Source organism: Oncorhynchus mykiss, chromosome 4 (genome assembly GCF_013265735.2).
Source record: "Oncorhynchus mykiss isolate Arlee chromosome 4, USDA_OmykA_1.1, whole genome shotgun sequence".
Lineage (NCBI taxonomy): Eukaryota > Metazoa > Chordata > Actinopteri > Salmoniformes > Salmonidae > Oncorhynchus > Oncorhynchus mykiss.
Genome location: NC_048568.1, coordinates 10,660,001 through 10,686,487, shown reverse-complemented (window position 1 = coordinate 10,686,487; position 26,487 = coordinate 10,660,001). Strand labels below are relative to the sequence as shown.

General features: G+C 43.9%; 1 protein-coding gene across 1 annotated transcript in view; it reads left to right on the top strand.

The window, feature by feature from the left end:
- Positions 1 to 4,915: 4,915 nt before the first annotated feature.
- ywhaqa (tyrosine 3-monooxygenase/tryptophan 5-monooxygenase activation protein, theta polypeptide a) overlaps positions 4,916 to 26,487 on the top strand; it is a 30,431-nt gene continuing 8,859 nt past the window's right edge. Inside the window, 2 exon segments of the mRNA NM_001124470.1 lie at positions 4,916 to 4,935; positions 5,769 to 6,244. Coding sequence (NP_001117942.1) covers positions 5,951 to 6,244 — 294 coding nt within the window. The 5' untranslated portion in view covers positions 4,916 to 4,935; positions 5,769 to 5,950.

Here is a 26,487-nt window from a genome sequence, read left to right as displayed (position 1 = left end):
ACGTCTACATACCTGTGGGGACAAGAAGCACCATGTAACGCTAGCTACCTCTGGAGCATCGTGATGACTCAGCATTTCAAGGTTAACTAATCAAAAGTGTGAAATTCACTGAGCTGAAAATGGCATTAAAGTCCCCTTAAGCTTTATTAAAAACGTTTTCTCTCTCAATTTCACGGTAGGGCAAAAAAAGCAAAAAAAATGGTATTGGGGAATTAGTTTCAGCACCGCCGAGCAGAGTAATATCACAGAGAATTCAGGGGACGTTGTGCATGCAAATGGGAGTGATGAAACTGCAATAAAATGATAATGATTTTGGGAAATTTCACGAGCTTGGTGCACGGTTTGACTTTGCTATTCCTATATTTTTTAGAGGCATTGTTGTGGAGGAAAAAGGAGGGAGTACATGGATAAACCTAAGTCTGTGTAATCACCACTCACCACGTTCAATGTACCCTCTAAATAAGGTGCTTTTGAGACAGTCAGTAGCACATAAGGAGGACTGTGTGCTCCAATGCCATACTGACTGCACTATTAGGCATAGCTTTAGCAGAGCGTGTGGGGCTGAGAAGGAAAGCGAGGGGGAGGTGGGTTGATACTTACTGCTCAGGCTGAGTGAGTATGTCTGAGTAAACCCTGTTTCCAGGCAGGTTTCAGGAGACCAGACAACGCCCAGAGGCTTCTCTCTCTCTCCTCATTTCTGAAAGAGTGCATGTTACGTAATGCAGCTCGACATTTAGCTGCAGCCTGTGTGATCTACTTTGCTGGCAGGAAGAGGAGCGAGATGGGTGTGTGTTAGAAGGGGTTACTGGCGTCTTGCAGGGGCATAGCCACTCCCCGGCTGCCTCTTCTCTCACAGACACACACACACACACACACACACAAACACAAACACAAACACACACACACAACCCTGACAAAGCAGTGTCGGTGTCCTTGTTCTAGCTGAATCCAGAGAGTCTTATCTAGCCATTAACTTCACCTCCCCTCCCTATTGCAGTGCCGCCTCTACACATGAGGCACATACGGTCAGCTCTCTCTCTCTCTCTCGCTGTACCTTTGACTCTCTTTCTCTTTTTTTTTTTTTTTACCTGTCCTTGATCTCTCTCTCAACACCCTCAGAGCAGGTGCAGTATATCAAACACCCACTGAGATAAAGTCTGGGCTGTGGTCGTTGAACCCATGAAACCTCTCTGACACGTTTACCTGTCACAGAACTGTGCTTGTATAATGGGGAGGGTGAGGCTGCTGACTGAATGACTCATACATAAATATGAGGAGAGGATAGTGACCAATGGACAGCACTGTGCTGTTTTAGATCTCAGTGACTCAGACTAAAAAAAAGCCTTAATAGCACAAAATAAAATGTACATTGGCCTCAGATACAAAGCCCTAGCTTTCTCTGGATTATGTTGATCCCTGAGTGTCAAAGATTCCTCTAGTCTAGAGAGTATGACATTTATGACTTAGCAACGGAAGAACATTCCAGTAAATCAGAGGAAAAGAGGTGGTGTGTCTCATCATTCTGACTCTGGCATAATGGATGGGATCACATAAAGGAGAACATTCCAGACCCCCAGAATCGTATCCATATCTCTGCTACAGAGAGAATCGCATTGCCCATTCTTCTACCAGCCATAAAAAATTCTACAGATGAATAAACCCTCAAACCCAGTGTTTTATCAAAGCTTTCCTGGTAATGCTTCCTTCTAGTTACACTGACAAACGCAGCTCGATCTATCCTGTCTATTCACTGTGCAGCCATACCTCACCATACATATGCCCAGGCTTGCCTTGCTTAAAGCCTATGTAACACCATAATTGTAGAGCAGAACGAGAGACAAGACACCGCTCTCCTTGTTTAATGTGATTTTGCTATTACACAGAGGAATAATGGGTATCTGGGTCTTTCTTTTTCAATACAAACCTTTGCCGTTGACTGACTGACTGGATGCATGTCAGGAGTTAGTGAAATTGCCCAGAAATCTCCCGAGGGGACTCAAAATGCCACATTCTGCATGGTTCACACTTAAACTCAATCATCTTGTGGAATGGGGTGACACACCTACAGTGGTTTCATGGCATCAATGTCTTCTGTTATAGATACACACATAAAAGCCTTACCCTTCTCTCTGAGATGAAAGGTTGTCTGTGTCTTCTGGCTGTGGTCTCCTGAGGGATAGGGAATTCTACCTCCAACCCACTCTATGGGCCCTGGTCAAAAGTAGTGCACTTTGTAGAGAATAGGGCATATCAACCGGGCTTTCCCATTTATGTTCCTCCTCTCTCACTGTGACACTGTCTCCATGACAAACACTGGGCTCCTTCTCCACAGTCTTCCTGCATGACTGGCTCTAATGACGGGGTAAAGGAGCAGGAGCAGGAGCCTACCACTGGATACAGGCGCTGCCATCCGGAATGATTGCATCCTAGCCACGGGGAAATGCACATTTCATTTGCACTTTATTTAAGCGTACAGTTATCATAATCTATTAAAAGAATCGTACTACAGAATAAAATGAAAACGAGTTGGTTTATTTCACTAATTCATGTCACACACACACACACACACACACACACATGGGTGGTGATCTCTTGGCGACAGATTCCACAATAAAGGGCTGGTCCTTGCAGTCCTCTTGGCATTGGAATTTGTGGTGTTCATTCTCAAACTTGATAGGCTAATCTGGACTTTCCAGTATGATTTGTATGTTCTACAAGACAAGTGTTCCATGTAGACTGAGAACTGCTTTCACTCATTGGCCCTTATGACAAAAACCAACCCCTCCTCCCCCATTACATTCTCTCCCATAACTCTCACCCAGATATTCACCACCAAGACCAGGGACTAATTGTACTGGTGACCTCATGAAGACATTCTGAATCAATGGATGACAAATCAATGGATGACAAATCCATCAAATCTGTATTCAATATTGTTCACTTAGTGACATTTTTTTTCATGAGGTTATGATACCCATTAATTTGTGTATGCAGCATTGCAGGTGTATTCCCACTTCTGGGGGGCTGAGTCGCTAATGGCACCCTATTCCATATAGTGCACTACATTTGACCAGGGCTTGGAAATTAAACAAGTGGGCTCATAAGCCTTGTAATAGCTTATTCCTTTATTCTTGGTGGTCACACTTTTGGGTAAAATAGTATAGGCTGATCCAACCATTAATGACATTTTAACTGCAAAGTATCTTGCAAAGATGTGTGTGTGGCTACAATCTTGTTCAATCTGCCACACCCACTAGCCTACTGATCAAATATGGTTTACTCTGGATTATATTGACGCTGTATGTGTGTGAGATCAGAGATATTACAGAAAGAAGGAGATAGGAATCCCATTAGTCAATGAATTGGAGGAACGCGTAACGCCCCACCCAGCAGACTGGACCAATCGCGTTCACGTTGTCATGCTGCGTCACACGGTTGCTAACGCTAATTGTCACGTATCCCTTCTTAGAGTCAGGGTATGATGCTGCTTTCAAAACAACCCGAAACTTGGAAATGTCAGACTTCCGACTTCAGTGTGTTCAAGACAACTGGGAACGATCTCTGACTGGGAAAAATAGTTTTCAACAGCCATCCAACTCTGAATTCCAGTTGGCAACGATTGGCCTCTTCCTAAAGCTCTGACTTTCTGACCTGAAGACGTCACTAACATCATGATTTGACCCATTTTTTTTTTGGAGTTCCTAGTTGTCTTGAAAGCACTATTAGTTGAGAAACCTGCCTATTTTCCTCAAAAGTATGCAATCTCACGACTCCAAAGGAATATAATATTACAGAGAACAAGTTAATTATCTTACATCTCTGAAAATGTTTTAATGTTGAACTTGTTGTTGACGAAATTCATGCGAATGTTTGGTTTTTGAGCTTGCGACCAATTCACTCCTTGGAGGAGAGCTCTCCTTGTCCCAGAATCACCCAGAATGCACTGTGTGGCCCATTGACGATGCATGGGCAACGTACACAATGGCCGTTAATACTATTCCAAAGGAGTTTCCCATCTCCTCAAAAGTATCTCTGGAGGAATACACTGAGGTATATATTGAGAGATATTGTAATGGCATGTTTTCGTAGGCACCAACTCCACCACAGTTAGTTGGACAAAGCCTATGAGAAAAATGAATGCAGTTTTTGGATAAACTACAAAAATAAACACAGGCTTAGGAGATCTTATGCTTCTTGTTCTATGAGATAATCATCAGCTAACGTCATTTTTGTTAATTTTGAAGGATTTATATAATCATAAAAAACACATAAATCACATGAAGGCTTCATAATTCATAAAGGTCACGTTAACTGATTATTATCTCATAGAATAAAACGTATATGATCTCCTAAACCTGTGTTAACCATAGACCTTATTTTCGGCGTGAATTCCAAAACCCTATTCTTTCCCTTTAAATGTCCATAGGGATCCATAGGGATGGCTGAACGAACCAGAGGTAATTTATTTCGGGTTTTAGGTGTACAAACTGACGATCTCTATTGGTGTGACGGGAGGGCGTTGGATATCCATGGTAATGGTGACGTCTCCTCTCTTGCTTTAATTGGTTGAGTTCGTTTTGCATGGCCCGGTGCCCCGGTTAAGTAGAGAGTTCACGTAAGATCCAATGGAATGGTAGAAAACATTCTAACTCCGCCTACCTGGCGCACCGGGCCATGCAAAACAAATTTTCCCATTGGAGGAAACCCCGTTGCCTCAAAAAGCCCTCCTTCTTTCCCTGCGCTATCGTCCTATTAGTTCTTGTTTTGAACCATGACGGGTAATTCCGATTCAAAGACGGGTTCTCATAGGGCTATTGTTTTGTTGGACACGCCCTTTGGCCATGTTTGGTTGAAGGCGTAGATTTTTTTCGCCTGCCCGAAGCTCATAGTGTATCTACTTGGAGTGGCTGATCGGAACAACCTAGCGAACTAAAGGTTGGGAAATATTCATTATATCATGGAAATTCATGTGTAGTTTGGTTACTATATTTAAGATCAAGTTCGATTGTAAGGAAATGTAAACTGTCTATCTATGGCTAGTTAGCTTACGGTGTGTGGTTGCCACTGCCAGTGCTTCAGAAAAAATATTCGGTATCGTGCTATTTACTGCAGCCAGACAGCTAACGTTAGTTTGTTAGGCAATCAAATTTGGATGTTGGGCAAACCACCACACTTGCTTGTAAACGAGATGGCATAAGTTGTAACATAGTATTATATAGTAAGCTCTTGAACAAGTCAAGTGAATTACAACATATCCATCCAACAATTTTAATAGTACACTATAACTATCTAACGTCATTAGCTAGTTAGAAGAGTAGTTATGTTACTTTAGCCAGCTAACGTTAGTTAGCAGACTACATCTGCCTGGATAGCCTCCGCTGCAGATGGTTGGCTAACGTTAACTAACACACATTGGCATCATACGTTTTAAAACGTATTAACGTTACTGTAGTATTGGGGAAGCGGGAAGGTTACACAATATTGTCTGGCTAGTGTCATTTCACCGAACTGGGTCGCTCACGACCATGACTGAGTTGACAGTGGGTTGGCTTGACGCTGAGAGTGAAAGCTGTGTGCAGTAGTCGGGAGTAATTTATGCGTCAAGCCAGGACTGTTTCCCAGCTAGCTAATGTTATATTAACAAGTCAAATGTTTAATATATTTGTTTTTGTAAAAGGTGAACTAACTAACCAACCAAGTAACTTCATCGCTACAAGTTGTGTGCAAGATTTGACCATCTTAAACAATCTTCTAATCTTCCTCCCCAGGTGTCCCTGTCTGGACAACATACCTGTACCTCCATTCACCTGTCCATCGATTATAAATATCTATCATTCTACACAATCAATCTACACGATCTAGCCCCACATCTTTGCCCCATTCCTTCCGCTCTCTTGGGACTATATTTGCATCTGCGAGCGACAGTTTGAACATCAAATAACACATAAATATGGATAAAACAGAGCTGATTCAGAAAGCCAAGCTGGCGGAGCAGGCTGAGCGTTACGACGACATGGCTTCGTCCATGAAGGAGGTAACTGAGAAGGGGGCAGAGCTGTCGTGTGAGGAGAGAAATCTTCTATCGGTTGCCTACAAAAACGTTGTTGGGGCCCGGAGGTCCGCATGGCGGGTCATCTCCGCAATCGAGCAGAAGACCGAGGGCAGCGACAAGAAGCTTCAGATGGTGAAGGAGTACCGGAATAAGGTGGAGACCGAGTTGCGAGACATCTGCAACGACGTATTGGTGAGTTAATGTTTTTCCGTCAGCCAGAATGAGTGGGCATGTATGGCTTTGAGAGAACCAAATTTGATTTACCCAGTCCACTTTCTCTGCTGGAAATTGAGGACAGACTGTCTGTGACGACCACAATAAACCATTTGTGGGGGTCAATAAATGGTCTATCGTGGTATATAAAGCTTCTTGATAGAATCATCAACAAATTCTCACTTTGTCTGTGAGGCCGAGGAGAGAGAAAGAAGCTGTCATCCATTTTTTTCTTTGGAGATGAGATGATTTGGTTGACTGTCTGTATCCTCCCTCTTTATGACAATCTATTTACTAGTAGTGCAGAATAGAACAGTCCTATAAATCCCCTGTTTGCTGTAGTGCATTAGTGGAAACCAAGACTGTTCTCTGGCTGGGTCTGCCGGTTTTGACTAGCAGAAGTAAATTATTCTAACCTGCTACGAAAAGTAACGTGGCAGGTTAGGCTAATTAATGTGGCAGGTTAAAATGCAAAAATGGTCTCAGAAACAACTCAAACATATACAGTATCTAGCTAAAACATGAGAACAGTGTTGGTTTCCACTAATGTAATGCTGTCCCTCATTCATGGACTTTAACATTGCAGTGCTTCTATTGGTGTGATGTTTATCTGAAACTATGCAGAAAGGCTGCACCAATTGATTATCTGAGCCACAGTGGTGCAGTGGAATGACCTCCCCTTTCCACTGCTGCTCACAATCAATACAGTGCATTCGGAAAGTATTCAGACCCCTTGACCCTTTCCACATTTTTATTTTACAGCCTTATTCTAAAATGGATTCAATTGTTTTTTCCCCCTCATCAATCTACACACACAACCCCATAATGACAAAGTAAAAACGTTTTTAGATATTTATTTTTACAATTATTCAGAACCTTTACTCTGTACTTTGTGGAAGCACCTTTGGCAGCGATTACAGCCTTGAGTCTTCTTGGGTATGACACTACAAGTTTGGCACATCTGTATTTGGGGCGTTTTTCTCTGCAGATCCCCTCAAGCTCTGTAAGGTTGGATGTGGAGCGTCACTGCACAGCTATTTTCAGGTCTCTGCAGAGATGTTCGATTGGTTTCATGTTCATGCTCTCGCTGGGCCACTCAAGGACATTCAGAGACTTGTCCCGAAGCCACTCCTGTGTTGTCTTTGCTGTGCTCTTAGGGTTGTTGTCCTGTTGGGGCGAAGGTTCTACTTCCAGTCTGAGGTCCTGAGCGCTCTGGAGCAGGTTTTCATCAAGGATATCTCTCCATATTTCCCTCGATCCTGACTAGTCTCCCAGTCCCTGCCGCAGGGGGCTGGTTTCCTACAGACGTGACCATTCGTGGTTTCATCAGATCAGAAAATATTGTTTCTCATGGTCTGAGAGGCCTTTGGGTGCTTTTTTGGCAAACTCCAAGCGGGCTGTCATGTGCCTACTGAGGAGTGGCTTCAGTCTGACCACTCTACCATAAAGGCCTGATTGGTGGAATGCTGCAGAGACAGTTGTCAGTTTGACCGCGCGGCCAGCTCTAGGAAGAGTCTTAGTGGTTCCAAACTTCTTCCATTTAAGAATGTAGGCCACTGTGTTCTTTGGGAGCTTCAATGCTCCAGATTTTTTCGTGTAACCTTCCCCAGATCTGCACCTCGACACAATCCTGTCTTGTAAAAACCTGTTTTCACTGTCATTTTCAGCTATTGTGTGTAGATGGAATCTTCAATTTTAGAATAAGGCTATAACATAACATAAGGTGGAAAAAGTGAAGGGGTGTCAATACCTTCCGAATGCCCTGTATGGTTTGCAGGCACAAGCCGTAAAGGCAGGCAGGACCTCTTTTCTTCCTCTTTTTACATTTCACTGAATAGTTTTATTAGGGTTGTCAACGGAACAGTCCATACGTTCTGAGCCAAAGGGCACGGCAAATGCCCACACAATAATGGGCTCTACTTGGTAGACTGATGTCTAGTTGGATTGGCTGTTTGAGTTTGATATGCCAGATCAAATGAGGCAAAACGGCAGTATGTGAACTGGGCCTCCAGTGGGGATGTTGGAGCATCCAGACACGATGACACGTTACAATAATACTTAGCAGTTGTGGTACTGATAATATTAGCAAGGGACAGCACTGCCGTAATCCTGTCGCTGTGTTTTAAAAATGTGTGCCCCCCCTGCCGACCTACCCTTTTTTTTCAATCAAAGTCCCTTTTTTATTTTGGGTTTTGCACAGGAAGGTTTTTACTTGTTCTATACATTTCCTGTTCAACTGAGCTAATTTTAAGCACACACCTTGATCCCCATGTTGTATTGAATGACTCCGTGACACTATTTTGGGGATCAACTGTAGCATGAGCTGTCATGGGCTGGTCATATGCCCCAACCCAATGAGATGATGGTGGATCCTGTGGCCTTTGCTGTCCCTCAGTTCTTTGTTATACAGAAGGGCTGTGGCTGCATCTCAAATGGTACACTATTCACCCCATATAGGGCTTTGATAAAAAGTAGTCAATAGGGTGCTATTTCAGACAGAATCCTAGTGTCGGCTGGAAGTTGCCTGACCTGTTTGCATTGATGTCTTATCTACTGTCACTATGGGAGAGTTTATTCTTACTCCTGCCTGCAGGGCTTAAGTGGGTGTGGCCATGGTGACAGACGGTACCTGTAATCTCTCTTAGATTACGTGCCGGTGCCACAGCCCCCTAATGTTCATCCACTTTAAAAGACACGGTTTAACACCAAGGTGTGCCGATACTATGGGCTAACTTCTAATTCTGCCTGTTCCTGGAGTGGCCAGTTTATCCACTGGAGCATGATCTACTCTTTATGATTGACTAATGTAATCATAGCTGCCCCCCCCCCCTTCTATGGATAGAAAAGAGCAGAAGCTTTATCTGACCAGGACCCAGTCGTAGTAGAAGACTCATGCAACAACCTGAAGGGTGTGTCAGTCAACTGCATTCTTGACATACTCACCTAAAGCGTTAAACAAGACTGAGATTCTCATTAGTAGTGCATGACCTTCCCATTGGCTCACTCTTCAGCTTGTGTGTATAGTACTAGAGATGAAACCGTATGAACATTTCATATCACGATTACAGTGGCCGAAATGATCACCTACCAGTTATCGCCGTGTTGTTCAAATGTGTGGAAATGTTCAAAAAGTACTGATCGGCACACTCAGATAATTTCACCAATTTTTATATTGAAAACCAACGAACAACAAATAAAATTAGCAGCACAATGCACTTTGTGTCCATAAACATTCAAATAATAACATTAAAGATGGCACTATGTGGCCATGAGAGGTAAGTTTCCCTAGTGCAGGTTTAATTGAACACAACCTTAAGTAAGCAAATCCAAATAAAGAAACCCAAAATACAATTAGTAGCACTCACTTTGCAGTGAGGCACGGCAACCTTCATCAGCCTCAAAGCCAGGCCTCTCAACGATTTGAAATGGCATCATCTCCTTTGCAATGTAGTATGAAAAGGCTGTAGTGAGGTCTTGAGCATTTTTTTTGACGTGGGTGCATCAGCAGCCTGCCTTTTTTTAAATGCTTGCTCGACTGTGTGTCACAACTGTAGATGAGGGACCAGTAGCATCACTGGGTTTGCCTGCTGTACACCCACTCTGTAAACAAGGGAATGGCAAATGTAGTGTTATTATTGGTGTTAGACTGTGTGTGTATATAATAATAAATATAATATATCTTCTGTGTAGTATTTCAGTATATGCAATGACCCCATGCACAATTTACATAAACACAAATGTGTCTTAAGAAGACAGTGATATTAATTGAAATGAGCCCAACAACTGATGTAAATACAGGAGTCTATAGTGTTTCTCCTGTTGAAACACTTTTATAACCGAGTCGACATCTGCCGGATTTTAAATGAACAAAATATGTTGGCTGGGTGACTAAACTACATCACGTGTTATTCTGTGCAACGTCCGAATAGAGTCTGCAGACACACGACGCATACAGCCGCAGAACAACGCGTAGTGTTTTTACAGGCGTAGGTAACACTAAAAGCTTCAGTTTACATTGTTGACAAGCTATTAGCAGACAAACCATGACATTTTCCCCCATTCCGAAGTCCCCACATCATGCATTGAGCTAAAAGTTAACTTACCTTGCATTCGCTATAAAGTAGTTGGTGGTGGTCACGAAGATGATTCAAGAGATTTGAAGTGGTGCCCCCTTTCGCTGCATTTTTTGTTTTTACGTGTTCTGCAGACAGGGTGACCATCTTCGATTTTTAAGTTTCCCTAAGCACTATTGTAAAACCCCAAATACGACCACACTTCAGTTTTGGTCCTCTTAGAAGGCAGAAACATCTCCCGAGCGCTGTCACTGCCTTACGCCATGTTTCACATGAAACAAAACCCACGTTGCGCCTACGTCAGACTGTTGCTAGCTTTGGTTGACGCTGGACAGTATTTACCGTGAGTTTTCCAAACCGCGGTAATCAAACACGGTTTTAATGATAATTGAAAAGGAAATACTAATCGTCAGGAATTTTACTGTGGTTTATCGTGAAACCGGTAACCGTTTCATCCATATATAGTACTACTCTTTATTGTTAACTACTCAACCAGCTCCATAACCCTCTGTATATATGCGTCACCATCATGCTTTAAATAGGGCAGAGACGTTTGTGTGAAGCCTAGCTTTATTTATCAGTTTATCCCTTAGAACAGTGTGTGTTGCATCCCTAAAAGCACCCTATTCTCTATATAGGGCACTTCTTTTGACCAGGGCTGATAGTAGAGGTCGACCGATTATGATTTTTCAACGCCGATACCGATTATTGGAGGACCAAAAAAGCTGATACCAATTTAATCGGCCGATTTTGTTTTATTTATTAGTAATGATGACAATTAAATGAAAGAAATGAAAGTTTCTTCAAGTGCAGTTGCAAAAACCATCAAGCGCTATGAGGAACTGGCTCTCATGAGGACCACCACAGGAAAGGAAGTCCCCAGAGTTACCTCTGCTGCAGAGGATACGTTCATTAGAGTTAACTGCACCTAGATTGCAGCCTAAATAAATGCCTCAGAGGTTAAGTCAAAGACACATTTCAACATCAACTGTTCAGAATCAGGCCTTAATGATTGTTTTTGTTCCAACCGCTGTGTCTTTGTGAGACGCAGAGTAGGTGAATGGTTGATCTCCACATGTTTTGTTCCCACCGTGAAGCATGGAGGAGAAGTTGTGGGGGTGCTTTCCTGGTGACACTGTCTGATTTATTTAGAATTCAAGGCATACTTAATCAGCATGGCTACCACAGCATTCTGCGGTGATACGCCATCCCATCTGGTTTGCACTTAGTCCCACTATCATTAGTTTTTCAACAGGACAATGACCCATAACACTCCTCCAGGCTGTGTAAGGGCTTTTTGACCAAGAAGGAGAGTGATGGAGTGCTGCATCAGATGACCTGGCCTCCACAATCACCCAACTCAATCTCAACCCAATTGAGATGGTTTGGGATGAGTTGGACCGCAGAGTGCAGGAAAAGCAGCCAACAAGCGCTCAGCATATGTGGGAACGCCTTCAAGACTGTTGAAAAAGCATTTCTCATGAAGCTGGTTGAGAGAATGCCAAGAGTGTGCGAAGCTGTCATCAAGGCAAAGCGTGGCTACTTTGAAGAATCTCAAATATAAAATATATTTGGATTTGTTTAAGATATTTTTGGTTACTAATTGATTCCATATATGTTTCATAGTTTTGAAATAACTACAATTCTACAATATAGAAAATAGTACAAATAAAGAAACCCTTGAGCGAGTAGGTGTGCTTGATTGGTACTGTATGTTGGTCTATACAGTTGTCCTCCATACTCAATTGTGCAGTACACACTTAATTCTATGTGTTTGGTGATGGAGGAAAAGCTCAGTTGTATAGTATTTCTTGTGGATGAGGTTTAGATCTAGCTCCCTGGTGGATTAAAGCAGATTACCAGTAATCCAGACAGGTCCACCATCTATTCCAGTGTTTCCTAACTCCAGTCTTGCAGTTCCCTCAACAGCACACATACGCCCTTTTGATCTGAGCTGTGATGGGGGTGTCAGGCTGTTCATTCAAGCAAGCCAAGTTCTCATCCACACAGGCCCTTAACTTACCCTACATACACTGAGTGTACATAACATTAGAATACCTGCTCTTTCTATGATGTAGACTGACCAGGTGAATCCTGGAGAACGCTATGACCTCTTATCGATGTCACTTGTTAAATCCACTTCGATCAGTGTAGATGAAGGCTACGAGATGGGTTAAATAAATATTTTTAAGCATTGAGACAATTGAGACATGGAATGTGTGCCATTCAGAGTGCCTTTTGAATGGGATATGGTAGTAGGTGCCAGGTATACCGTATTGTGTCAAGAACTGCAACACTGCTGGGCTTTTCACACTCAACTGTTTCCCGTGTGTATCAAGAATGGTCCGCCATCCAAAAGACATCCAGTCAACTTGACACAATTATGGGAAGCATTGGAGTCAACATGGGCCAGCATCCCTGTGGAATGCCTGACGAATTGAGGTTGTTCTGGGGGGAGGGGGGTGCTCTTAATGTTTGGTATACTCTATATGGCATGCAGAGCCATGGTCAAGTGGGCAATATTCTCGGCACAAGCCACATCAAATCAAATTTATTTTATATAGCCCTTCGTACATCAGCTGATATCTCAAAGTGCTGTACAGAAACCCAGCCTAAAACCCCAAACAGCAAGCAATGCAGGTGAAGAAGCACGGTGGCTAGGAAAAACTCCTAGAAAGGCCAAAACCTAGGAAGAAACCTAGAGAGGAACCAGGCTATGTGGGGTGGCCAGTCCTCTTCTGGCTGTGCCGGGTGGAGATTATAACAAAACATGGTCAAGATGTTCAAATGTTCATAAATGACCAGCATGGTCGAATAATAATAAGGCAGAATAGTTGAAACTGGAGCAGCAGCACAGTCAGGTGGACTGGGGACAGCAAGGAGTCATCATGTCAGGTATTCCTGGGGCATGGTCCTAGGGCTCAGGTCCTCCGAGAGAGAGAAAGAAAGAGAGAATTAGAGAGAGCATATGTGGGATGGCCAGTCCTCTTCTGGCTGTGCCGGGTGGAGATTATAACAGAACATGGCCAAGAAGTTCAAATGTTCATAAATGATCAGCATGGTCGAATAATAATAAGGCAGAACAGTTGAAACTGGAGCAGCAGCACAGCCAGGTGGACTGGGGACAGCAAGGAGTCATCATGTCAGGTAGTCCTGGGGCATGGTCCTAGGGCTCAGGTCCTCCGAGAGAGAGAAAGAGAGAAGGAGAGAATTAGAGAACGCACACTTAGATTCACACAGGACACCGAATAGGACAGGAGAAGTACTCCAGATATAACAAACTGACCCTAGCCCCCCGACACATAAACTACTGCAGCATAAATACTGGAGGCTGAGACAGGAGGGGTCAGGAGACACTGTGGCCCACTCCGAGGACACCCCCGGACAGGGCCAAACAGGAAGGATATAACCCCACCCACTTTGCCAAAGCACAGCCCCCACACCACTAGAGGGATATCTTCAACCACCAACTTACCATCCTGAGACAAGGCTGAGTATAGCCCACAAAGACCTCCGCCACGGCACAACTTAAGGGGGGGGGGGGGGGGCGCCAACCCAGACAGGATGACCACATCAGTGACTCAACCCACTCAGGTGACGCACCTCCTCCAGGGACGGCATGAGAGAGCCCCAGTAAAGCCAGTGACTCAGCCCCTGTAATAGGGTTAGAGGCAGAGAATCCCAGTGGAAAGAGGGGAACCGGCCAGGCAGAGACAGCAAGGGTGGTTCGTTGCTCCAGAGCCTTTCCGTTCACCCTCCCACTCCTGGGCCAGACTACACTCAATCATATGACCCACTGAAGAGATGAGTCTTCAGTAGAGACTTAAAGGTTGAGACCGAGTTTGCGTCTCTGACATGGGTAGGCAGACCGTTCCATAAAAATGGAGCTCTATAGGAGAAAGCCCTGCCTCCAGCTGTTTGCTTAAAAATTCTAGGGACAATTAGGAGGCCTGCGTCTTGTGACCGTAGCGTACGTGTAGGTATGTACGGCAGGACCAAATCAGAGAGATAGATAGGAGCAAGCCCATGTAATGCTTTGTAGGTTAGCAGTAAAACCTTGAAATCAGCCCTTGCTTTGACAGGAAGCCAGTGTAGAGAGGCTAGCACTGGAGTAATATGATCAAATTTTTTGGTTCTAGTCAGGATTCTAGCAGCCGTATTTAGCACTAACTGAAGTTTATTTAGTGCTTTATCCGGGTAGCCGGAAAGTAGAGCATTGCAGTAGTCTAACCTGGAAGTGACAAAAGCATGGATTAATTTTTCTGCATCATTTTTGGACAGAAAGTTCCTGATTTTTGCAATGTTACGTAGATGGAAAAAAGCTGTCCTTGAAATGGTCTTGATATGTTCTTCAAAAGAGAGATCAGGGTCCAGAGTAACGCCGAGGTCCTTCACAGTTTTATTTGAGACGACTGTACAACCATTAAGATTAATTGTCAGATTCAACAGAAGATCTCTTTGTTTCTTGGGACCTAGAACTAGCATCTCTGTTTTGTCCGAGTTTAAAAGTAGAAAGTTTGCAGCCATCCACTTCCTTATGTCTGAAACACATTCTTCTAGCAAGGGCAATTTTGGGGCTTCACCATGTTTAATTGAAATGTACAGCTGTGTGTCATCTGCATAGCAGTGAAAGTTAACATTATGTTTTCGAATAACATCCCCAAGAGGTAAAATATATAGTGAAAACAATAGTGGTCCTAAAACGGAACCTTGAGGAACACCGAAATTTACAGTTGATTTGTCAGAGGACAGACCATTCACAGAGACAAACTGATATCTTTCCGACAGATAAGATCTAAACCAGGCCAGAACTTGTCCGTGTAGACCAATTTGGGTTTCCAATCTCTCCAAAAGAATGTGGTGATCGATGGTATCAAAAGCAGCACTAAGGTCTAGGAGCACGAGGACAGATGCAGAGCCTCGGTCCGATGCCATTAAAATGTCATTTACCACCTTCACAAGTGCCGTCTCAGTGCTATGATGGGGTCTAAAACCAGACTGAAGCATTTCGTATACATTGTTTGTCTTCAGGAAGGCAGTGAGTTGTTGCGCAACAGCCTTTTCTAAAATTTTTGAGAGGAATGGAAGATTCGATATAGGCCGATAGTTTTTTATATTTTCTGGGTCAAGGTTTGGCTTTTTCAAGAGAGGCTTTATTACTGCCACTTTTAGTGAGTTTGGTACACATCCGGTGGATAGAGAGCCGTTTATTATGTTCAACATAGTAGGGCCAAGCACAGGAAGCAGCTCTTTCAGTAGTTTAGTTGGAATAGGGTCCAGTATGCAGCTTGAAGGTTTAGAGGCCATGATTATTTTCATCATTGTGTCAAGAGATATAGTACTAAAACACTTGAGTGTCTCTCTTGATCCTAGGTCCTGGCAGAGTTGTGCAGACTCAGGACAACTGAGCTTTGAAGGAATACGCAGATTTAAGGAAGAGTCCGTAATTTGCTTTCTAATAATCATAATCTTTTCCTCAAAGAAGTTCATGAATTTATCACTGCTAAAGTGAAAGTCATCCTCTCTTGGGGAATGCTGCTTTTTAGTTAGCTTTGCGACAGTATCAAAAAGGAATTTCGGATTGTTCTTATTTTCCTCAATTAAGTTAGAAAAATAGGATGATCGAGCAGCAGTAAGGGCTCTTCGGTACTGCACAGTACTGTCTTTCCAAGCTAGTCGGAAGACTTCCAGTTTGGTGTGGCGCCATTTCCGTTCCAATTTTCTGGAAGCTTGCTTCAGAGCTCGGGTATTTTCTGTGTACCAGGGAGCTAGTTTCTTATGAGAAATGTTTTTAGTTTTTAGGGGTGCAACTGCATCTAGGGTATTGCGCAAGGTTAAGTTGAGTTCCTCAGTTAGGTGGTTAACTGATTTTTGTCCTCTGGCGTCCTTGGGTAGGCAGAAGGAGTCTGGAAGGACATCAAGGAATCTTTGTGTTGTCTGTGAATTTATAGTACGACTTTTGATGATCCTTGGTTGGGGTCTGAGCAGATTATTTGTTGCAATTGCAAACGTAATAAAATGGTGGTCCGATAGTCCAGGATTATGAGGAAAAACATTAAGATCCACAACATTTATTCCATGGGACAAAACTAGGTCCAGCGTATGACTGTGACAGTGAGTGGGTCCAGAGACATGTTGGACAAAACCCACTGAGTCGATGATGGCTCCGAAAGCCTTTTGGAGTGGGTCTGTGGACTTTTCCATGTGAATATTAAAGTCACCAAAGATTAGAATATTATCCGCTATGACTACAAGGTCCGATAGGAATTCAGGGAACTCAGTGAGGAACGCTGTATATGGCCCAGGAGGCCTGTAAACAGTAGCTATAAAAAGTGATTGAGTAGGCTGCATAGATTTCATGACTAGAAGCTCAAAAGACGAAAACGTCATTTTTTTTTTTTGTAAATTGAAATTTGCTATCGTAAATGTTAGCAACACCTCCGCCTTTGCGGGATGCACGGGGGATATGGTCACTAGTGTAGCCAGGAGGTGAGGCCTCATTTAACACAGTAAATTCATCAGGCTTAAGCCATGTTTCAGTCAGGCCAATCACATCAAGATTATGATCAGTGATTAGTTCATTGACTATAATTGCCTTTGAAGTAAGGGATCTAACATTAAGTAGCCCTATTTTGAGATGTGAGGTATCATGATCTCTTTCAATAATGACAGGAATGGAGGTGGTCTTTATCCTAGTGAGATTGCTAAGGCGAACACCGCCATGTTTAGTTTTGCCCAACCTAGGTCGAGGCACAGACACGGTCTCAATGGTGATAGCTGAGCTGACTACACTGACTGTGCTAGTGGCAGACTCCACTATGCTGGCAGGCTGGCTAACAGCCTGCTGCCTGGCCTGCACCCTATTTCATTGTGGAGCTAGAGGAGTTAGAGCCCTGTCTATGTTGGTAGATAAAATGAGAGCACCCCTCCAGCTAGGATGGAGTCCGTCACTCCTCAGCAGGTCAGGCTTGGTCCTGTTTGTGGGCGAGTCCCAGAAAGAGGGCCAATTATCTACAAATTCTATCTTTTGGGAGGGGCAGAAAACAGTTTTCAACCAGCGATTGAGTTGTGAGACTCTGCTGTAGAGCTCATCACTCCCCCTAACTGGGAGGGGGCCAGAGACAATTACTCGATGCCGACACATCTTTCTAGCTGATTTACACGCAGAAGCTATGTTGCGCTTGGTGATCTCTGACTGTTTCATCCTAACATCGTTGGTGCCGACGTGGATAACAATATCTCTATACTCTCTACACTCGCCAGTTTTAGCTTTAGCCAGCACCATCTTCAGATTAGCCTTAACGTCGGTAGCCCTGCCCCCCGGTAAACAGTGTATGATCGCTGGATGATTCTCAAGTCTAATACTGCGGGTAATGGAGTCGCCAATGACTAGAGTTTTCAATTTGTCAGAGCTAATGGTGGGAAGCTTCGGCGTCTCAGACCCCGTAACGGGAGGAGTAGAGACCAGAGAAGACTCGGCCTCTGACTCCGACCCGCTGCTTAATGGGGAAAACCGGTTGAAAGTTTCTGTCGGCTGAATGAGCGACACCGGTTGAGCGTTCCTACAGCATTTCCTTCCAGAAACCGTGAGAAAGTTGTCCGGCTGCGGGGACTGTGCCAGGGGATTTATACTACTATCTGTACTTACTGGTGGCACAGACGCTGTTTCATCCTTTCCTACACTGAAATTACCCTTGCCTAGCGATTGCGTCTGAAGCTGGGCTTGTAGCACAGCTATCCTCGCCGTAAGGCGAGTACAGCGACTACAATTAGAAGGCATCATGTTAATGTTACTACTTAGCTTCGGCTGTTGGAGGTCCTGACGAATCGTGTCCAGATAAAGCGTCCGGAGTGAAAAAGTTGAGTAGGAAAAAACAAAAATATAAACGGTAATTGAAAAGTAAAAACCGTAAATTTGTCAGGTAGCAAAACAGGTTGGCAACAAAACGCACAGCAACTCAAAAACAAGTCTGCAAGTCGTGACCGGAAATGACGGAAAATGTACATGTACACGCCTCCCCACTGGAGACCAGGGTTCAATCCCAAGTGGGCAATATTCTCGGCACAAGCCACATGTACACGCCTCCCCACTGGAGACCAGGGTTCAATCCCAGTCTCCACCCTTCATCCTATGTCACCCTTCTATAGCTATACCTGTCAAATAAAAAACAACAAAATATTATATTTAAATAACTCTTCATCCTGCTGTGTCACTTCCTGTCCTGTGTGTAAAGGAAGCTGTAACCCTGACAGACACGGATGTTCATTGAGGATACAGCCTAGTGTTTTGGTGTGGCAGGCTCAATGCTGAGCTAGTTCGCACACTGGCTGAGCAGCATCTGTGTGCTCTAAATCTGCATTGGCCATCTGTTAGTGCCCTGCTCTACACAGGGCCCCTCTAGGCTAGTGCCTTCATGCTCCAGCCTCGTATTACATAATAATGTTGTTATGTATGTATGTTATTACATGTTATTAATGTATGTTATTACATATTCTAGGTAGTGGGTACACGCAGGGACAGTGATGTATGTGTCTGGTCAAGTTATCACACATTGGGTACAGTAGTATTGCCTATCTGTCTGTGCTGTCACGCCAACTCATTGTCATTCCATGTTTGGTAAATATGTCATTGTTTTGGTCAAATTCGATTGACAATGCCATCCATGTGTCCCCCCTGTGGGAGATAGATTGAGAATCTCCTCATCGCCGCCCATCAAATTAGCCTACAGTTAGCAATTGTTTATCTATTTCACACTATGTTGGGGTACAAATCTGAGTATAATGCTTGTGTAGATGTTTATTTTTTATTTAACTCGGCAAGTCCGTTAAGAACAAATTTTTATTTTACAATGTCGGGCTACCCCGGGCCAAACCCTCCCCTATACCGGACGACACTGGGCTAATTGTGCGCCACCCTACGAGACTTCAGATCACGGCGGGTTGTGATACCGCTGCGCCACTCAGGAACCCTCAAAATGATGTCAACCCCAATACATGTTCATGTCATCGTCACCAATCGACTGCATTCGCCTTCACTTAAAAACGGCTTCAACTACCACCACTGATTTCTATATGCTAGCTTTGCTACCAGCTTATATGAATGGGAGTTAGCATTTAGCAGACTTTTTTCCCTTTTTTTTCTCTAAACCCTAAAAGGACAACTTCTAAGTATTATACAGTGAAAACAGCCAAATATATCCAAATTGGATTTTATTAACCACCTTGTGGGCCTGTTGGATCACAGAAATCATGGCGGATTTGACGAATATCCATTTTGGTAGATTTGTTGAATGGGTGCCAATGACGGCGCCCTTCTATTCCCCCACGTTCTGCGTTCCAATGATCTCTTTACCCACATGCATGGAGTTGGCAAGAGCACAAACAGATCTGGGAGCAGGCTGGATTTGTTTAACCTATGGTAAGCTGTTCATGAACCCATAAGGATACTGACTTGACCAATGTTTATAATGACAGCGTAATATGCTGCTTCTGGTACTGTGTTATGTGCAATGGGTTAAATGGTTTAAGTTAAAATAAAAGGGGGCTGGAAGCATTTAGTTTTTGTCTGTGCTAGTGACACTGTTCATTTGCTCTCGTCACCATGAATAACGGGGATATGCCATCTGCTGTGGTCAGATGACCGTTTTAAATGTAGCTAGGCTATGGAAAGAATCCAGCTCCGTGGTCACAGTATGGCACTACAGCGTCAACATTGTCATCCACTTTCACCTTATTTCATGTGCTCCTGCTACATGGTTGTTCAGGTGCATAGGGAGGTCAGTGACTAACACTTGTGGTATAGGGTGAAAGTCAACGTTGGCTAAGTGTTGACGACATGACCGTGCCCAAGCGCTCTGTTTGAATGGATGTGTCCCAAATGGCACCCTATTCCCTTGATAGAGCATCACCCATAGGGCACTGGTCAAAAGTCGTGTGCTATATAGAGAATAGGGTGCCATTTTGGACGCATACTGAATGTCTGAGCACATGTTTGTTGGGAGGCGGTAGGGAGGTGTATAAATTCCTCCCCTCTATCTGTGAAGGTTGCTGGTGACGATAGGAAGAGAAAATATTTATTCTGTCCTGATTCCCACCCTCCCACCAGGGATAAGATCAAACTGGAAGAAATAGTCTGTCCCAAATGGCCCCCTAATCCCTAAGTTGTGCACTATTTTTGGGCCCCGGTCAAAAGTAGTGCACTATATAGGAAATAAAGTGTCATTTGGGACACTCATAGAGAGGATGGTAGCAGAGAAATGAGAGCGAAATTCAATCCAGGCTGTATCATAACCGACCGTGATTGGGAGTCCCATAGAGTTTGGCCGGTGTAGGCTGTCATTGTAAATAAGAATTTGTTCTTAACTGACTTGCCCAGTTAAATCAAATTAAAACCCAGCATGTTCACTTGAGGAGTCTAAGTGAGCTCTCCACTATAACTGTCAGGCCCAATTATGAGGTTTTTATTTTGCCTTGTAAAATGTTCAGTTGGAGGTGCTGAATCATGCCATGAGCCTTTGAGAAGGACTTCTGCTTCACTGACCTGCTAACACACGCATACCTGCTGCGCGCACACACGTTCTGCGCTGTGGCTGCTGAGGATGGAGGAGTGCCTCTCTAAGGATGTTTGTGGTGACGATTTCACTCGGAGGAAATGGCTGCCAGTTCAGCCCATTTCCTGGGTTTGCTGCGTGGCTTAAGTGTGTGCATGTGTGAGCATGTGACTTCTCAGAACAAGCAGCAGTTAAGCTGTACAATTAAACGGATACTTTGGGATTTTGGAAATGAGGCCCTCTCTACTTCCCAGAGTCAGATGAACTCATGAATACCATTTTTAGGTCTCTGTGTGCCGTTTGAAGAAAGTTGCTAGCAATTGCGCTACCGCTAGTTAGCAACTTCCTTCCAACTGCATGCTGACTTCCTTCAAACTGCAAGATATCCACGAGTTCATCTGACTCTAAAGGGCCTCATTCCCAAAATCCCAAAGTATCTGCCCTCTCTGTGCATCTCTACAGCAGTAGTATGATGTCATGGGACACTCACTGTGAACAGTTGGTTGTATAGGTGTAGTGAGGGTGGGTGGCAGGTAGCCTAGTGGTTAAAGCATTGGGCCAGTAGCTGAAAGGTGGCTGGTTCAAATATCCAAGCTGACAAGGTGAAAAAATCTGTATGGTGTATGTGACAAAACACTTTTACGTGTACGTCAGTACTGTGGGGCAGGTGTAGTTGCCTGTACGTCAGTACTGCGGGGCAGGTGTAGTTGCCTGTACGTCAGTACTGTGGGGCAGGTGTAGTTGCCTGTACGTCAGTACTGTGGGGCAGGTGTAGTTGCCTGTACGTCAGTACTGCGGGGCAGGTGTAGTTGCCTGTACGTCAGTACTGTGGCAGGTGTAGTTGCCTGTACGTCAGTACTGTGGGGCAGGTGTAGTTGCCTGTACGTCAGTACTGCGGGGCAGGTGTAGTTGCCTGTACGTCAGTACTGTGGGGCAGGTGTAGTTGCCTGTACGTCAGTACTGTGGGGCAGGTGTAGTTGCCTGTACGTCAGTACTGTGGGGCAGGTGTAGTTGCCTGTACGTCAGTACTGTGGGGCAGGTGTAGTTGCCTGTACGTCAGTACTGCGGGGCAGGTGTAGTTGCCTGTACGTCAGTACTGCGGGGCAGGTGTAGTTGCCTGTACGTCAGTACTGCGGGGCAGGTGTAGTTGCCTGTACGTCAGTACTGCGGGGCAGGTGTAGTTGCCTGTACGTCAGTACTGCGGGGCAGGTGTAGTTGCCTGTACGTCAGTACTGCGGGGCAGGTGTAGTTGCCTGTACGTCAGTACTGCGGGGCAGGTGTAGTTGCCTGTACGTCAGTACTGTGGGGCAGGTGTAGTTGCCTGTACGTCAGTACTGTGGGGCAGGTGTAGTTGCCTGTACGTCAGTACTGTGGGGCAGGTGTAGTTGCCTGTACGTCAGTACTGCGGGGCAGGTGTAGTTGCCTGTACGTCAGTACTGCGGGGCAGGTGTAGTTGCCTGTACGTCAGTACTGCGGGGCAGGTGTAGTTGCCTGTACGTCAGTACTGCGGGGCAGGTGTAGTTGCCTGTACGTCAGTACTGCGGGGCAGGTGTAGTTGCCTGTACGTCAGTACTGCGGGGCAGGTGTAGTTGCCTGTACGTCAGTACTGCGGGGCAGGTGTAGTTGCCTGTACGTCAGTACTGCGGGGCAGGTGTAGTTGCCTGTACGTCAGTACTGTGGGGCAGGTGTAGTTGCCTGTACGTCAGTACTGTGGGGCAGGTGTAGTTGCCTGTACGTGTGTACTGTGGGGCAGGTGTAGTTGCCTGTACGTGTGGCGATCATTACATTTTGTCAGCCGGTAACTGTCATGCAAATAACTGCCTGTCTCACGGTAATTTAACGTTAATCAACATAAACGTTTAGCATCTCCTGGCTTCCACGCATAGCCTACGAGCCACTGATGTAGACATCTGGAACATCCACATTTTTTAAAGTATTTTACATTTTGTTTTAATACAGCTTATACCATAACAATTAATCCATTATTTATTTTAGGCAGGTATAATGAAACATGATATGAAGAAAGTTTTGCCTATTTCAGAAGAACAGAATAGCATACTCTGAGTTGTCCTTATGTCATGCCCTGATCTGGCTATGCCATGTGGCTGTGGGTTACACTAGTCCATTTAGCAGACAGGATTTGCCTGTAATTCCCGTGGCATTATTTGATATTAATATAGTTGAAGTCGGAAGTTTACATACACTTAGGTTAGTCATTTAAAACTCATTTTTCAACCACTCCACAAATTTCTTGTTAGCAAACTATAGTTTTGCCAAGTCGGTTAGGACATCTTTGTGCATGACACAAGTCATTTTTTCCAACAATTGTTTACAGACAGATTCTTTCACTTATAATTCACTGTATCACAATTCCAGTGGGTCAGAAGTTTACATACACTAAGTTGACTGTGCCTTGGAAAACAGCTTGGAAAATTCCAGAAAATGATGTCATGGATTTAGAAGCTTCAAATAGGCTAATTGACATCATTTGAGTCAATTGGAGGTGTACCTGTGGATTAGAGGTCGACCGATTATGATTTTTAAACGGCGATACCGATTATTGGAGGACCAAAAAAGACGATGCCGATTAATCGGACAATTTTTGTTTTATTTATTTGTAATAATGACAATTACAACAATACTGAATGAACACTTATTTTAACTTAATATAATACATGAATAAAATCAATTTAGCCTCAAGTAAATAATGAAACACGTTCAATTTGGTTTAAATAATGCAAAAACAAAGTGTTGGAGAAGAAAATAAAAGTGCAATCTGTGCTATGTAAGAAAGCTAACGTTTAAGTTCCTTGCTCAGAACATGAGAACATATGAAAGCTGGTGGTTCCTTTTAACATGAATCTTCAATATTCCCAGGTAAGAAGTTTTAGGTTGTAGTTATTATAGGACTATTTCCCTCTGTACCATTTGCATTTCATTAACCTTTGACAATTGGATGTTCTTATAGGCACTTTAGTATTGCCAGTGTAACAGTATAGCTTCCGTCCCTCTCCTCGCTCCTCCCTGGGCTCGAACCAGCAACACAACGACAACAGCTACCCTCGAAGCAGCGTTACCCATGCAGAGCAAGGAAAACAACCACCCCAAGGCTCAGAGCGAGTGACGTTTTTGAAACGCTATTAGCGCGGGCTAACTAGCTAGCCATTTCACATCGGCTACACCAGCCTAATCTCGGCAGTTGATAGGCTTGAAGTCATAAACAGCGCAATGCTTGACGCACAACAAAGAGCTGCTGGCAAAACGCAGGAAAGTGCTGTTTGAATGAATGTTTACGCTCCTGCTTCTGCCTACCACCGCTCAGTCAGATACTTAGATACTTGTATGCTTGTATGCTCAGTCAGATTATATGCAACGCAGGACACACTAGATAATAGTAGTAATAACTAGTAATATCATCAACCATGTGTAGTTAACTAGTGATTATAATTTAATAACTTTAATGCTAGCTAGCAACTTACCTTGGCTTACTGCATTCGCGTAACAGGCAGTCTCCTTGTGGAGTGCAACGAGAGGCAGGTCTCTATTGCGTTGGACTCGTTAACTGTATGGTTGCAAGATTGGATCCCCTGACTGACAAAGTGAAAATCTGTCGTTCTGCCCCTGAACAAGGCAATTAACCCACCATTCCTAGGCCGTCATTGAAATTTAGAATGTGTTCTTAACTGACTTGCCTAGTTAAATAAAGGTATTTAAAAAAAAAAAAAAAAAAACATTTATCTGCAAATCTGTGCCCAAAAATACTGATTTCCGATTATTATGAAAAATTGAAATCGGCCATTCCGATTAATCGGTCGACCTCTACTGTGGATGTATTTCAAGGCCTAAAATTCCAGAAAATGAAGTCATGGCTTTAGAAGCTGCTGATAGGCTAATTTACATAATTTGAGTCAATTGGAGGTGTGCCTGAGGATGTATTTCAAGGCCTACCTTCAAAATCAGTGCCTCTTTGCTTGACTTGGGAAAATCAAAAGAAATCAGCCAAGACCTCAGAAAAAAATGGTAGACTTCCACAAGTCTGGTTCATCCTTGGGAGCAATTTCCAAACGCCTGAAGGTACCACGTTCATCTGTACAAACAATAGTACGCAAGTATAAACACCATGGGACCACGCAGCTGTCATACTGCTCAGGAAAGAGACTGGTTCGGTCTCCTAGAGATGAACGTACTTTGGTACGAAAAGTGCAAATCAATCCCAGAACCACAGCAAAGGACTTTGTGAAGATGCTGGAGGAAACCGGTACAGAAGTATCTACAGTGCCTTGCGAAAGTATTCGGCCCCCTTGAACTTTGCGACCTTTTGCCACATTTCAAGCTTCAAACATAAAGATATAAAACTGTATTTTTTTGTGAAGAATCAACAACAAGTGGGACACAATCATGAAGTGGAACGACATTTATTGGATATTTCAAACTTTTTTAACAAATCAAAAACTGAAAAATTGGGCGTGCAAAATTATTCAGCCCCTTTACTTTCCGTGCAGCAAACTCTCTCCAGAAGTTCAGTGAGGATCTCTGAATGATCCAATGTTGACCTAAATGACTAATGATGATAAATACAATCCACCTGTGTGTAATCAAGTCTCCATATAAATGCACCTGCACTGTGATAGTCTCAGAGGTCAGTTAAAAGCGCAGAGAGCATCATCAAGAACAAGGAACACACCAGGCAGGTCCGAGATACTGTTGTGAAGAAGTTTAAAGCCGGATTTGGCTACAAAAAGATTTCCCAAGCTTTAAACATCCCAAGGAGCACTGTGCAAGCGATAATATTGAAATGGAAGGAGTATCAGACCACTGCAAATCTACCAAGACCTGGCCGTCCCTCTAAACTTTCAGCTCATACAAGGAGAAGACTGATCAGAGATGCAGCCAAGAGGCCCATGATCACTCTGGATGAACTGCAGAGATCTACAGCTGAGTTGGGAGACTGTCCATAGGACAACAATCAGTCGTATATTGCACAAATCTGGCCTTTATGGAAGAGTGGCAAGAAGAAAGCCATTTCTTAAAGATATCCATAAAAAGTGTTGTTTAAAGTTTGCCACAAGCCACCTGGGAGACACACCAAACATGTGGAAGAAGGTGCTCTGGTTAGATGAAACCAAAATTGAAATTTTTGGCAACAATGCAAAACGTTATGTTTGGCGTAAAAGCAACATAGCTCATCACCCTGAACACACTGTCAAATATGGTGGTGGCAGCATCATGGTTTGGGCCTGCTTTTCTTCAGCAGGGACAGGGAAGATGGTTAAAATTGATGGGAAGATGGATGGAGCCAAATACAGGACCATTCTGGAAGAAAACCTGATGGAGTCTGCAAAAGACCTGAGACTGGGACGGAGATTTGTCTTCCAACAAGACACTAATCCAAAACATAAAGCAAAATCTACAATGGAATGGTTCAAAAATAAACATATCCAGGTGTTAGAATGGCCAAGTCAAAGTCCAGACCTGAATCCAATCGAGAATCTGTGGAAAGAACTGAAAACTGCTGTTCACAAATGCTCTCCATCCAACCTCACTGAGCTCGAGCTGTTTTGCAAGGAGGAATGGGAAAGAATTTCAGTCTCTCGATGTG